Source organism: Phodopus roborovskii, unplaced genomic scaffold, assembly GCF_943737965.1.
Source record: "Phodopus roborovskii unplaced genomic scaffold, PHOROB, whole genome shotgun sequence".
Classification (NCBI taxonomy): domain Eukaryota; kingdom Metazoa; phylum Chordata; class Mammalia; order Rodentia; family Cricetidae; genus Phodopus; species Phodopus roborovskii.
Genome location: NW_026126461.1, coordinates 1024181 through 1038936, shown reverse-complemented (window position 1 = coordinate 1038936; position 14756 = coordinate 1024181). Strand labels below are relative to the sequence as shown.

Genomic DNA, 14756 nt, shown 5'->3' with positions numbered 1-14756 from the left:
ATGGGCCTCCCTCTTGGCCCCATTAGCTCTAATACCCAGCATCTACGTACTTGGTCTTCTCTGGAATTTCGTCATTTCAAGAATGTTTTATAAATACACTCACATAGCACATTAACCTTTCAAAGTCGTCCTTAATTGAGGATTTAATCCATTTGTAAAATTCGTAGACTATAAAACCATGGCACCCACATCCAGTAGAGAAAGGAATAGTGGCAGACTATGTTCTTGTAGTCCTGCCCAGTCTGAGCTTTCTGACAATTCCTCAACCTCGAGCCTTGCTTTCCCCATCTGTAAAAATGGGTATGGGGCTTGGGGGTGAAGGAAGGTAGCATGGGAAAGCTTGGCAAATGGAAGGCTCTCAATAAACGCTAGCTGTTTGTTATGATTGATCAAGGGCCAAGGGAGCTTCCGAGCTTTGCTGAAAACAAGGCCCTTGCCAGTCACAGATGATTAAGGAAATGACCACACCAGCCCTTAAATGACCCCAGGTTTTTCTTTCCCAGTATTCCCAAGACTCCAGTCTGGGGTCCTCTACGGGGTGCTTCACATAGGCATCTCACAAGTGCAGCCTTGTGAGAACAAGTGGCCCAGCATCACTGGTTTCCCTGGGCTTACATTCAGGGTGGGGGTGGGGATGAGGCCGGAGGAAGTGCTGGGCACTCTCTACTCACTGTAAGGCCCTTGAGCGGTCATGCTTGTGGGAGGCCCCTGGTAGCTACTGAGCTTAGAGGAGTGGCCAATATCAAAGAGGGCAGGGGTCAGATGACTGATTGAATTAGGTGCTGCCTGGATACCCCTAAAGCTCAGCATAACTCAAAGGCTGCAGGGGTGAAGAGGGACAATGGTTTGCACTACACTTGAGGTCACCTCTACTATGATTAGCTATGGAAATCTTGGGGGGGAAAAACCCTCCACCCAAATCACATATGCAAAGACTCCATTATATAGTTGAGAGAGCACTCAGTGTTGAGCCTTTGAGTAGCTGGGAACCCAGCACAAATGGCTGACTATATCTTGAGCAATATGCCCACAGCCCATTGAAAACAGGACAAAACTGGGCATTCAGGGTCCGTCATGATTTACTGAAAGTGGCATTGTCTGTGCTTCTGCGTGGCACCAGCAGGGGTGGGCTGGGGGCGCTCCTCATGACGGCAGGGTCACTTCTGTGTCTCCTGCTCCCTGGGACTTTTCAACTCCCCTGGCCAGTATTCACTGTCCTTGCTTTTCCTCCTTTGAAGTTAGAGAATACAGCCTCATCGATCACTGACACGTTTGGGTTTCAAAAGGACTGGAGTGAATTCACTCCCCCCCCCCTCTAACAAGCGAGAAAGACTCAGCTGGGAAGAGTGAGTGAGAAGGAGGTAGAGAGGGAGGGGAGCAGGCCAAGACCAAGGGCTGCTGGTGTTCCCAGCCCCACAGTAAACAACTGTGCTCACTGCAGGGGGTGAGGTATTCTTGTACAGAGTGTGTCTTGCTTTGCTCCACTCCAGAGTACCTGGACAGCTCACAGTGGCCTCATCTGGATTTTGTGTTGCTTGCTAGCCTAGCAGGGGAGGGAAGTACAGAGCCTTCAGGGATGATGTTCCTTTCACTGGAACAGCAACAGAAATAGAGACGAGCCAGAAAGCCTTCCCGTCCCCATCACCCAATGGATGCCTGCTTGTCCTCTCTGGGCAGGTGGCCTCTCCTGGCAGCACCACATGCCCCTGCTGTGCAGGTAGGAGAGTACCCTGATGGCATCTCTGCAGACTCTCACCTGTTCCCTCCTGTCAGGCGTGGTCTGGTGTCTGACGACCTCTGCAACTTTCTAAATGCCTCGTGTGATGCCTATCTTGAACCTTTCCAGTTGGCTCTCTACAGAGCTACCAGAGATGGGGCTCTGAAACCAAACAGCTTCCGCACTGAAATCAAGAATGTCTGTGCCCAACGAGGTCCTCAAAGATCAGCTGGTTATGCCTCTCCTGTGACAGCCACGGCAGAGGTCAGCACATTCTACAACACAGCAAACCACGGCACTGATCTGCCCAGATCTGTTCAGAGAAGCCATTCCCAAACTGTTTCCCATCACTGGCCCTCCCTGAGTGGGACTGGGATCTTCTGCCTGCCCTGTTAATGTTCCACCATGCTCACACTCTGAACCCCATCACTTCCTGTCTGGTGAGCAGTGATTGACACTGCTTTATCAGGGCCTTCCGAATGCTTTTGCGGCAGTGTACTTTCCCATGGATGAAGATGGCAGGCCTCTACTTAGCTTGGCTGAGGGTGGTCATTTCACAGATTTCTATCAGACATTAGCCGCACATCCTTCCCAGGCAAGCTTCTTTGGCCTCTCACCCACAGCAGGCTTTCTTCCCACCACACTGCACTCCAGCTGTTCAGAGAAAAACCCAATTCCAATGGCAGTTGTAACTCGCAAGCTGCCTTGTTGACTGTAATTTTTAAAGCCTCTTGGTTATGAGATTAAAGCATGATTGAGTGAGTCACTGTCATGGGCATTTGCATGTAATTGACAAAGTCTCCATTGGCACACTCCCCATTCTGCTTTGTGATAGTCAAGAGAATTTATCTACAAAGTTGAGAGGTTTTTCTCTTATCGCCCTGCTCCCTGTTTCAAAAGATAAAATCTTCAGTTTTGTGCCAAGTGTTAAGCCAGAGATCAGCTCACAAGCCACTCCTGAGGTAACCTCTGCAGTACACACTTCTTTGCAGATGGCTCCTAAAGGGCACTGTGCCTGGCAAGACTCCCGGATCTTACTCTACCCCAAATCTGCTCAGGTGTGTCCAGTTTTCCTGATGGAACTGTTGTCCAAAAGAAACTTCTAGACCTAGAAATGTGTTTATAAAGGAAGAAAGTAGAAATAAATCCCAAAGCTATAAAACTTCCAGAAGAAAATCTGTGATTCTAGGTTAGTCAAAGATTTCTCATGCCAAGAGTTACTTATATAAACCTGTAATCTCACCATTTGGGAAGATGAGGCAGGAGGATCTTGAGTTCAAGGCTAGCCTGGGCTATATAGTAAGACTGTTTAAAAAAAAAAAAAACCAAAAAATTCTTAGATATGGTAATACAAGGATGAAAACTGATAAACTGGACTGCTTCAATTTTAAAAACTTCTTTTCAAAAGAAGATAAACAAGAAAAGAAAAAGAGGCAGAAAGAATATGCTAAGAGAATAGAAAGATGAGTCAACTTGTCTGCAGCATCATGTCTTGTAGAGGGTCTATTTAAAATATCAAAAGAGTCTCAAAACTTAGTACTCAAAAACCAAATAACCCAATTAAGAAATGGGCAAAAAGTTCTAGGGAGAGAGCCCAGTTGGTATATGTTTCCATGCATGCTGGAGAATCTAAGCTTAATCCGCAGAACCCACATTAAAAGCTAGGCATGGTGGCTCATGTGTATAATCCCAGTGCTAGGGAGATAGAGATAGAAAAATCTTTGGTGACTCTGGGTCCCAGAGAGATCCTTTTTCAACAAGCAAGGTAGAGGGCACCTAGAGAATGACACCTTAAGTTGACCTTTGCCCCCTGAATATATGCGCTCATTCGTTTACTAAGGGATAAGGGTGAATGAGAAGGTCTGGCTACCAAGGGGCACACAGATGGTTTATCCGGTGATGCTTCCAGCCTATATTTTGACATGTTAGTGGCCATATGACAATGCGTGGAGCTTGTGGACCTGTCTGTACTCTAAAAATGGTGTAATTTTATTGTAAACAATTCTATCTTCCTAGGGAAAACTGATTATAGTTGATCTTGTCAGGGATCTGTGCTGATGGCACTGGAAGTCCCAGTGAGGGTATGTAGATCCTACTTTCTACAGGCCTGGCAAAGAGAAGCTTGGAAGTTGATGGAGCCACAGGAGAAAGAGGCAGCTCAAACAATGAAACATCATTTCCAAGGCTCCTAACATTAACAAAGATTAAAGCAAAGAAAGCCACAAATTGAATTTGCTGAGAAGAGTAACAGCAGAACACAGTTCCCTCATGGGGCAAACCTCACTTAGCTCAACCTTCCTGAAAAACACTCAAAAACCAAAGACTCTATCATGTACAGCAGAAAGTGTTATTACTAGGTGATGTGTAGTCAATGGCTACTTGGCTACTTTTTCCTTGTTAATTTTAAAATGTTTATAATGTAAACATATATTAATTGTATAATAATCAAAATTCATTTTAACAGTTGACACAGAAAAAGTTAATTTTCTTCAACCTAGTAATTTAAAGAATGTGCTTGGCTTTCTACATGATTTTTAAACTTTATGTATAAGGGTGTTGATTACGGTGTAACTTATAGCAGCACAAACTCTAGCCATCTTGACTGCAGGAACATCAGGAAGTGTTCTGCCCTGGATCAGTTTGTACAATGAGTATTTTGCAGCTCACAATTGAGTGACTTGGAAGGTGACAGGCAAAATACCTGCTTCCTTTCCTTGCTCACAATCTTGCTCCTCATCAAAAGGCAGAAACTATTTAGGACTGATGTATGCTTCTAGTAATTCTAATAAGTTACACTAAGATAAATAAAGATAAAAAACGATAATTAAATATGGTTCCAACAAACTCAAGCAAGTCAATAAAACAAAAAGCAAAACAAACAAACAAACAAACAAACAACAAAACAAAAACCACTGCTACAGGGCTGGAGAGAGGGCCCAGTGCTCAAATGGGTGAACTGCCAAGTCTGCCAACTTGAGCTCCATCCCTGGGACCCACGTGGCAGGAGAGAACAGACAGACTCCTGTCAGTTGTCTTCTGACCTCTGCTTGTGTGCTGTGATGTGTATATAATAAAAAAACCTACTTCATAATTGTCATATTATTTATTTCCTTTGTCTTGGGGGCTAGAATGTTTTCTTTTCTACAGTACTTTTTTTTTTTTCTTTTTTTAAAGACAGGATTCATTGTAGTCCAAGCGGGACTCAAACTTCCTGTGTATTTAAAACTGGATTTGACCTTCTGATTCTCCTGCTCCCACCTTCTGAGTGATGGGGTATCAGGTATGTGTGCTTACCGCCCAATTTATGGTGTGAGCAAACTGTGAACCCAGAGACTTCATGTTAGGTAAGCACTTAGCAGCTAAGCTACACCTTAGCCTGGTAACTGACTTTTTAAGGAAATACCATTGCTTGGTAAAACAGCACCGGCAAACCTCTATCATGTTCTTCAGACTTTCTGACTTTGGTTCACAATGTTCACAGGTTCTTGAGTGACAAGGGAGCATCTGCACGAACTCAGTGTAGCAACAGGGTTTAGGACAGACAATGAACATAACAGAAGGGCTTTGGCCTAGGAAGCAGAGTCCCCAGCACACTGAAGAGTGAAAACTGAAATCAACTGGGCCAGTCCCAAGAAGCAGTCATGGTTGAAATCTAAGGATCAGCTGCAAGGGTTCCCTTTCTCCAATGCAGGTTTTACCAACGTCAAAGAATTCCATGTTTCTTATGTAGCTGTTTGGCTCACATTCAATTGACGTGAGTGTGACATGGGGGGGGGGGCAGGGCAAGAATATGTAGTACATCCTGTGGGGAAAAAAAAAAAAAAAAAAAAAAAAAGAGTCCCAGGGTTTCCTAACTGTGACTATAATTACCCAAGAGATGAAGTACCAGAAGGGCCAAACTCCATTCCATCTGTCAAGGCCACTAAGATGAAAGACTCATATCTGAGGAAATAAGGGTTCTGGGCCATGCCCTGTTCAAATCACAGAAGTCCTTAGTCTCTTTTGGTTGACATGAGAGCCCTTTCTCCCCTTTACTGTACCCTGGGGAAGCAAGGGACTTCTGTTTAAGTCACCTGGGTTTTATTCTAAATTTTCTTCCTTTCTTAAAAAGCCCCAAGACCATCAGAAAATCTGTGTGATGGCAGCCATGTCCATTCTGAGCAAAGCAGAGACCCTCTCAGGATCTTGCAAAGACTGGAGGCTGCCATTCCCATTCAACTTGTTTCTTCCCCATCCCTAGGCTGAGAGCAGCAGCAGCTGGTAGCTCATTCAGAATCTTCTGGGGGCAGGTTCTGGCACCTTTTGTCTTTCCAGGCCAACATCCCCCTTCTCTGGTGGAACCTTGGGAGGCCCCTGCCTTCCTGAAGAGTCCTTTTCTGACACCACCAGCAGGAACATCCCAACCTGAAAGGGAACCCCAAAATACTCTTGACACCCTTGAAGCACTGACAGCCTCAGGGTCCTGAAGCTTTCTGACACTTCACACCCGTAAAGGCAGTTCCACCAGAGAAAGTCATAACTACAGCTTGCCCTACATGCTGGATGTCCTGGCAAAGAACCAAACACTCAGCCAAATATTCACACAGGGGAGGGTAGCCCTGGTTCACACTGCCCAGTAACACTCTTGTGCAGACACACCTCTGCTCTATGGTCTTGGCTTCCATTCTTCCCACTGTAGCTAGCAGCATCTTACTTAAAAAGACCAGCATGCTTAGCAGTTTTTAGAGACCCGGAACAAGTGACTTGTTAAAAAGCAGCGCTGTTTGGGGGCTGGGGATACAAAGAACACCATGTGGTCCTTGCCCTGTAGGAACTCAGGTCTTAGTGGAGGGGACAGGGGTACAGATGGAAGATGACAATGCAATTGGACAAAGAAACAAAAAACAGGCCTGTGATGCTAGTGGCACCCTGAGAGAGAGGATCCCAGACTTCAGGTTCTGCAGGTCCAGAGAGAGGTGAAGCCAGAGGCTATAGCAACAGAATGAAACAGTGGTTTTGTTGTTGTTGTTGTTATTTTGTTTATCTGCAGGTCCAGAGAGAGGTGAAGCCAGAGGCTATAGCAACAGAATGAAACAGTGGTTTTGTTGTTGTTGTTGTTGTTTTGTTTTCCTGGAAGAAATGAGGCTGGGCATCGGCATGTAGAAGGAACCAGAAGGCAAGCAAAAGCTTCTAGAGGTGGGCTAGGAGCCAAGCTTGCTTTTTCCAGTTGCTTAGAAAGCAAACTTCAGTTCTGCCTGCTGACCAAGTGCTGAAGCTCCAGCTTCAGGGCCTCACCACACCCTGAGTGGGAGGACACCCAGCAGTCAAGGTAATACCAGGGTGGAGGAGTGAGGGTTCCCCCCAAGTATTCTGACACAGGGCGTGGCTCCATCTTTGGCTACTTTTTGCCTCCTTTCATCTAAACTGTCCCAGGGGTAGATGAAGACATTTTCATCTTAGTGTGACACACGTGTCTGTCCAGTCACTACTGGCTCAGAGCTCAGAGGAGGAGGAACGACCTTTGGCTCTTCATCACGCCCATCCGTGGGCACAGCTTTACTGGTCAGGTTGCCTTCCCCTTTCATCCCATCAATTCCCACCGGTAGCGATCCCCTCAGTCCTCTTCGCTTTTGTCATAGTGTTTCTGCTAAGTGCATATGCTCTCCTCTATTTCATGTGCAATCATAGGGTGGGAAGTCTGTTTTCCACCACCTACAGTTCGTTCCCAGAGCTATGAGCATCTTATCCATCCAGCAAGGGCTGGTGGTCACATGAGAGTCTGTATTCATAACTTCCAAGGCAAACAGGATTTGCTGAAGTTTTGAGAAGTATAGGAGATAACTCTGAGCCATGCCATAGGAAGAATGAGTGTAGGGAGAATGCAGGTGGTAATAACAAGCTGCCCAAGGAGTTCACCTGACAAGGAAGGATGTGCACCCGTTTTTATACACTAGTTAACAAGCCCCACACAGTGACCAGCGCAAGTAAATGGCTGTAATTAGTTAAATGTAACTAGGTCAAGTTTCAAGGTTGTTTCCTGCCCATGCCTTGGGATGCAGAGATATGACTGTTTTCTGTAATTCCATATGAAATTAATGCACAGTAACTAAGCTGACCTGTCACTTTCAAAGGAAAGGGCCCCAGACTCCATCCTTGGATGCTGTGTCCCTGTTCTCTGTGGGTGAGGCTGCAGCTCCCCAGTCTGCCTGCCATCTGTGAGAGTTCAGGTGCTGAGAAGCACAGATCTGAATCTACAAATGGAAATGGAACATCTCAATGAAAAGTGTGCTTTTATGAAAGTTATGAAAATAGTAAATGGGAAAGTAGAAAAATCAGCAAGTTGCTAAATATCTGAGCGAAGCCACAGCTGTCAACATTTAAATGGAAACCCTGAAAATAGCAGAAGCCCACTGAACTATCTGTCACTACCTTAAAGAGACATAGAGTCATTCTTTTTTTTTGGAGGGGAGCATAAATAACAGAGTGATTTTCTTTAGTCTAAATTGTTGTCTTGCCTTATAATTATTGACATCATGCCAATACAAATGACTCCTGTGAACTATTACAAACAGAAAGTGAAAGACACAACAACCCAAGTTACAGATGTTGCCCTCTGAAAACCAGATAGGACACTTGCTATCTATGGATACAGTGTTCCTTCAGGACTCTAAGGATTCTTCATGATTCTAAGTGCTTGAGTTTGGGACAGGAGTCACTCTCCGGGCTTAAGTTCAGCAAGCACTTCCAACCACCCCTCCATCCCTGCACTCCGGGTGGGGTCTGTCTTGGTGCTTCTTACTGTGTAGTGGTTTGCTGCCTCCCTCCCCGTAACTGAAACTTCTCATTACTCATCTTACACTGCCAGCACCTACCACACACCTGGCTCCCCCAAACAGATCCTTAAAGCTATGAAGAATTCTGAATGAAACAAACAACAACAAAAATCCCAAAACACAGAGCCTGGGACATGGACACTAGGTCTAAAGGCGAGCCAGAAGAACGTGCCCATCCTTTTCATCTGCATATAATGTCACCCTTTTCAACCCTGAGCAGCAGCCAGCAAGAATGCAATATAGTGAAGAGAAGCTACCCAGCTTCATTACCACCTGCTCTTCCTGGGGAGGTCCCCACCTTCAGAGGGCCAGGGGAGGTGGGGGGGTGGGTGGGCTGCCCTGACCTCGAGGACCCTGCAGAGGAGGAAGCCAGTGCTACTACACACTGGCTGAAGAGATTGGACCTTAAGGAGGGCAAAAGAACTGGTACTAAAGGGAGTCACATCACTCTTTGCTCCCAGCCTCCAACTGGACTGCTGAGCATGGTACTAATCAAAAGAATAATTTACTTAATTGCATGGAACCATCCTGAGAACTCACTTAGCCCAACTGTTCTCCATTACCTAGCCTGGCTTCCTGGGGAAGTGGTAATGAGCTGCTAAAGGCTCACTGGGTAATAGGGCTGAAAAGCTTGCTGGTCAGCTAAGCAGGGGTCAGTGATGTGTGGACCATAGGCAAACCTGCTTTGTGCGGGCCAGGAGCAAAGGATTTTTTTTACATTTTTAAATGGTTGCAAAATAATCACATGAAGAATAATATTTTGTGGCTCATGGCAGTGATATGAAATCTCAGCGACCTCCAAATTTTACCCCATGTCAACCACCTTCATTCATTTGGAGCATTGGGTACTTTCACACTACCAGGCAGAGCTGAGTCACAGAGATGGACCATATGGACCAGCAGCTCATGTCATTTATTATCTGGCCCTTCCTGGGAAAGCCTGCCAGTGCTGATTGAAAGGCTAGGCTAGGTTAGGGTCAAGCATAACAGCACCCCACAGCTTGAGTCCCAGCGTATTCAGAAGTGACTGACTTCCATTAGTATGGCGACCTTTATAAAGACACTGCATGGCCTTAAGACTGTGTCAAGCAGGTTTCACGGATGACAGAGCTGAGAACTTAGTAAAGCCTTCTTTATTTTGTAGGAATTTACCCCTGGTCTCCTTCACTTCATTTCCAAGGCACTCTGGATTCAGAGAGTCACAGTTCTAACTGCCCTGCTGGGGGACCCTGGCTGACCTCTGCAAGCCTCTGCCTTGTTTCTCATAGAAGCCTTAACCTGGCTGAAGAGAAATAGGTGAAGAGAGCTTCGGAAGCAGTGGTAGAGTTCTGCCATCGGCTAGGATTACAAGTATGCCTTAGCACTGCAGATCCATTTGATAGCGCATACTCTTTCTGAAGGCAACAGCTAAGCTAGAACCCCAAAGGGGACTCAGCCAGGCAGTTCTATCTTCCTCCCAAACAGCAGCTGCTGAGGGCAGGCCTTGTGCCACTCAGGGATAGAAGCCTTCTGATAGCAACCCTTGCATCACACTCAGGGAGTGGATATTAGAAACCACTGCTATTTTATTTCAGACACATAGACACACATAACTGGAGCCCCCTTTTAAGATGCAGGAGAGACATACTGTAAAAAAATGTATATATAATTAAAATAAAGCAGCCATCTGTATCAAGTCCTAGAACTACCCTGGCAGCAGAAAATGTGGATTTGGAGACAAGCCATTCAGAAGGGTCATTAGGTCTGGGAGGCCTGTGTCGCTTTTGGGGCAGTGACACAAAGGAGAATCACCTCTTGGAAGAGACAGTTGTTAAAATCAGGGGCCGGCTCTAGTGAGAATCATTGAGAGTTATTCTGCCTCAAAGCAGCACTCTATACTGCTTCCCGGTCTGGGCCAGCACACCAGGCTCACGGAACAAGATCATTAGAAAGTGCCCCAAGGGCTTGGAGCCAGGCAGCTGGGCTGGGGCTGAAGCCCTATCTCAGAGGCCGAAGTTGCTGACTGCAAACACTCCATGGTCAAGTTGCTCTGCTTTTCTGCCCTCATCAAGCCTACATCCCTGACTCTACAAAAGGCCCTGATTAGTGCCTCATCCTCCACCTTCAATAAACTGATTTCTTGAAAAGCAAAGACTGGATTGGCTGAAACTGGTCTCTTAATTGCTCCTGACATAAAAGGATTTTTGTTTTGTTTTGTTTATTTTAGGACTGCCACTGAAAACATGGACACAGAGAACTATGTCATACAAAGGTTTAGAGAACTCCAAACAGCAGGCCTCTGGAAAGGCACCCAGGAAAAATGGGCTTGCGAGGGCAAAGAAGGCAATAGGGACAGGAGAACAAATGCAGTGGCTTCTAAAAAAAAAAGCCATTTAGCTGATTTATAAATGGTCTCACCAGTGTCCTTGGCTGCAAAGACGGATGTCTCCATCTAATGTGGGGGTCTATAGACTTGTTTTCTGGAGAACTAAGGAATCAACTCCAAGGATACAAATTCATTATTTTCAACCCTTAATTAACTGGAACCTAATTAGGTTTTGAGGGTGTTTCCCTCCATCACTTTAAAGGCAAACTTTTTTTCTCTTATGTCAGCATGGTGTAATAAATGGAGGAAAACCAAACAAAGAGCTACTTGGATGTCTGGCAATAAGCAACTCATTTACCTGTGGGGACATTGGCCTTCTAATTTATGAGTTAAGAGAGCCTACTGAGATATAGATATCTAAAGTCTTTTCAGCAATAAGATTCTGATTCTCAGACATGCCAACAGCTATCTTCCTTCAATAACCCATGGCCATGCCCCTGATGACCACACTTCTTCTAATGGGAAGGAGGTGGCCTTTGTTTTTTTCTCCAGTTCACAAACTATTTAATCCAGCTGAATTTGTTATAGCAACCTGATGGGAAAACATCTCAAAATGGCACTTCAAAAACCCTCTCACTTGCTAGGCTTAGATAACAGTTATTTGTTACTATAAAGGTCAAGTAAATAAGGGAATTATGCAGAAGAGGCACGCAAAATAATACAAGTTAACATTTTGTCTTACAACCTAATTTACATAAATGTATATTTCTTTTTGAAAAGGATAAGGCTTTATTAAAAAACAGAAGCTGGTCCTGGTATGGTGGTTCACACCTGTATTTCCCACTATTTGGAAAGTGAGACAGGAGGCTAGCCATGAGTTCAAGTCCAGCTTGAGCTACAGGGTGAGAGAAAACTAAACTTATTCTTGTCATCTCCTTTCTCTCTCGATCCCTATCTTTCTCCTTTTTTTCCACAAGGTCTTGACATTCATCTCTTGTGGCCTTGAATTTTCCTGTGTTAGCCTCCAGAGTTGGGGATTACAGGTGCCTATACCATAGATTTCTAGTCTTTTTTAAGGGAACTAAACTCAATTCATTTTCTGAAGATCCTCCTAAGCCCTACAAGTCATTTGTATGATTTCAGTCCAGATGCCTCCTGAGTTTTAGGATTTCCCAGTTCCCTATACAGCTCTCTTACCTAAAGAAGAGAAATTCTGAAGATTTATCTCATCCAGGTCTTTCCAAAACATTTATGTATCTACAAAACAAATAGCTTTAGTTCTTTTAAAAAAATTTTAGTGATTTATTTATTCTTATTTTATGTGCACTGGTGTTTTGCTTGCATGTATGTCTGTGTGAGGGCATCAGATCCCCTGGAACTAGAATTACAGATAGTTGTGAACTATCATGTAGGTGCTGGGAATTGAACCTAGGTCCTCTTTCTTTCTTTTTTTCTTTTTTTCTTTTTTTCCTTTATTTGGACCTCCTCATTTGTTATGGGTCTATTTAGGTTGTTGACTTCTTTTTTGGTTTAATTTTGGTGGTTTTGGCTGAATGTAGAAACTCATCCATTTCTTTTAGATTTTCCAACTTAATGGAGTACAGGTTTCTTAAAGTATTTCCTTATGAAATTCTGAATTTCTTTGGTGTCTGTTGTAATGTTTCCCTGTTTGTTTCTGATTCTGACAATTTGGGTCCTCTTTATTTCTTTTGGTGAGCTGGACCAAGGGTCTGTCAATCTTGTTTATCATCTCAAAGAATCAGCTCTTAGATTCACTGCTATCATTGGGGGTGTGCCGTGGAGAGTACATCTTGTCTCTGGCCCCTTCATATGTCTGTCTGTCTGTCTCTCTCTCTCTGCTTATTGACTGCCATGAGAAGAGTGGCTGCACGGGGCCACACACTTCTCACATGTCATTCTCTCTCACTGTGGGCCAGAAACAACAGAGCCAAGTTCCAATTCCTCTGAAATCATAAACCAAAAGTAAGTCCTTCCTCCTGTGTTTTCCCCAGGCACCTGTTACAGCAATGCCATCTAACAAGTGAGAATTCAATCCTGGACACAGGCTTTTCAGGTAAGAGCAGCTGGGAGTCACAGAGCTACCTGCACAGATACCATCTCGCCATGACTCATGTTATCATGGTATGGCAGAGTGGCAGGGGAAACAGGTAGAGAGAAAGAGATCACCAGGCTGCCTCTCATCCATGGGTGTTGGGCACAAGCCAAACTCAAGGTTGCCCTAAGCAGAAAGGATTCACTGACCTGATCTAGACGGAGTGCACCGTCCACAAAGCGCTGCTGGCGAAGCTGCTTCGCAATGCTGTGCAGGTTCAGGACGGCCTGGTGCACCTCCTCACTGCTGTGTTCTGGGGAAATGGGGGGCAGCTCTTCTTTGGGGATCTTCTCAGTCGGATTTTCAATCATGCTCTGGGCATGGTCGTAGCTCAGTTTGGTGCAGGAACGGATGACAGTGCGACCAAACCACTCCTCAAGGATCTGCAAAGACAGACGGGACGGACTGTGCTTAACCATTCACACTCACACTTACTCAGTGGAGCACGGACTGCATGCTCTGACTGGCATCACATGAATGAACCAGACACAGACGTGCTGCCCTCAGGCAGATTAGCCTACCAGGCCCTGGCAGAATTCAACAGACAGCTGAGGTCTATGTACCTCCCCAGGCACACAATGAGGTCACATGGGAGACTTGCACTGAAGAGCCCAGAGGAAGCGTTCCTGTCAGTTTGAATGAGTGGTCATCAATGTCACAAGCAGGGAAGAGAAGATGCCCAGGACATGACATGTGGGGCTCTGAGGGCCGGCTGAGGGCTTAGAGAAAGCAAGAGGAAACCAGGAGCTGTGCACACACTGACGAATCTCTACCAAGCACAGCTTCCATTCTGGATAGATGCTGTGAGCCTTAGGATCACTCACCTTCCCTGAACAGAAGAGCTGCAGCTTTCTAAAAATGACAACATGGGCACCTGGAGAGTAGCAGTTACTGTTCACATTTTGACTCATGCAGAGCAAAGATCTTTATAAGGAGTCTGGAATAAAGGAGACTTTAATTTTTCTTCAAAATTTCTGATACTATACTTTCAGATTATCCCAAGAACTATCCTTCTTGAAAACTATATGGGACTCTATGGGTTCCTATCTTCTACTATGGCAAGAAGGGTTCACATCTGGCAGTCATGAGGCCTATATGCTGTAGGCAAAGGCAGCTACAGAGCCAGTCCCAGGGCTGGCAAGCAGTCTGCAGGCAGATGCAGCTAAAGATGAGCCCTGAGCATACCCACATTTCCTGAATGGAACCCCAGGGGCAGGGTTGTGACTTCTTCATTCCTGTGGTCACAAAGTTTCCTTCTGAAACTAGTCTGTCTGTTGTGTCCCCCCCCATCCCACCCCATGTACACATGTGTGTTAGGCAGCTTGTTTGCAGTCTGCTGACAGGTGGTGGCAACTTAAATTCACCCTCATACTCCCCAGTGAGCCAGCTCATGTACTCCTTCCCACACCCAGGTCTTGGCATATGGCCTCCTGTCTCCTCTTCCCTAGTAGATGATGCCCAAGTGAGGGTAAGTACTGTACAACGAAAACGGTATCTGTTGTCATATAAAAACTGCTTTAAAATCTAACACTCTGAGCACTGTAAGTATTTATGCACACAATACAGCAGCCAGCTGTACAGAGTTCTTAGATGCCCTTCTTCCTATAAGCCCAAGAGTCCTGGCTCTACCCATCTGTGTCTTCCTTGGTACCCTCTGATTGTTGAGCCCTGACTAGTGGTCATGTGTAACCCTAAGGAGTTCTGAAAGTGTATCACATGCCTTCTGTTACCTGCCAAAGCTTGAGCACATGTCCACTAGCAGTGCACTATGTTATCAGAAGTGCTTGTCCCTGCCTAATGGGCAGTTTT

The 14756-nt window shown here is 45.3% G+C and overlaps 1 protein-coding gene across 5 annotated transcripts in view; it reads right to left on the bottom strand.

Annotated features, from left to right (window-relative positions):
* Nucleotides 1-14756, bottom strand: part of Dis3l2 (DIS3 like 3'-5' exoribonuclease 2) — a 309815-nt gene that overhangs the window by 46129 nt on the left and 248930 nt on the right. For all 5 annotated transcript variants that reach the window (XM_051190714.1, XM_051190718.1, XM_051190717.1 and 2 more), the window contains one exon: nt 13097-13330. In XM_051190714.1, coding sequence (XP_051046671.1) covers nt 13097-13330 — 234 coding nt within the window. The remainder of the gene's footprint in view (nt 1-13096; nt 13331-14756) is intronic.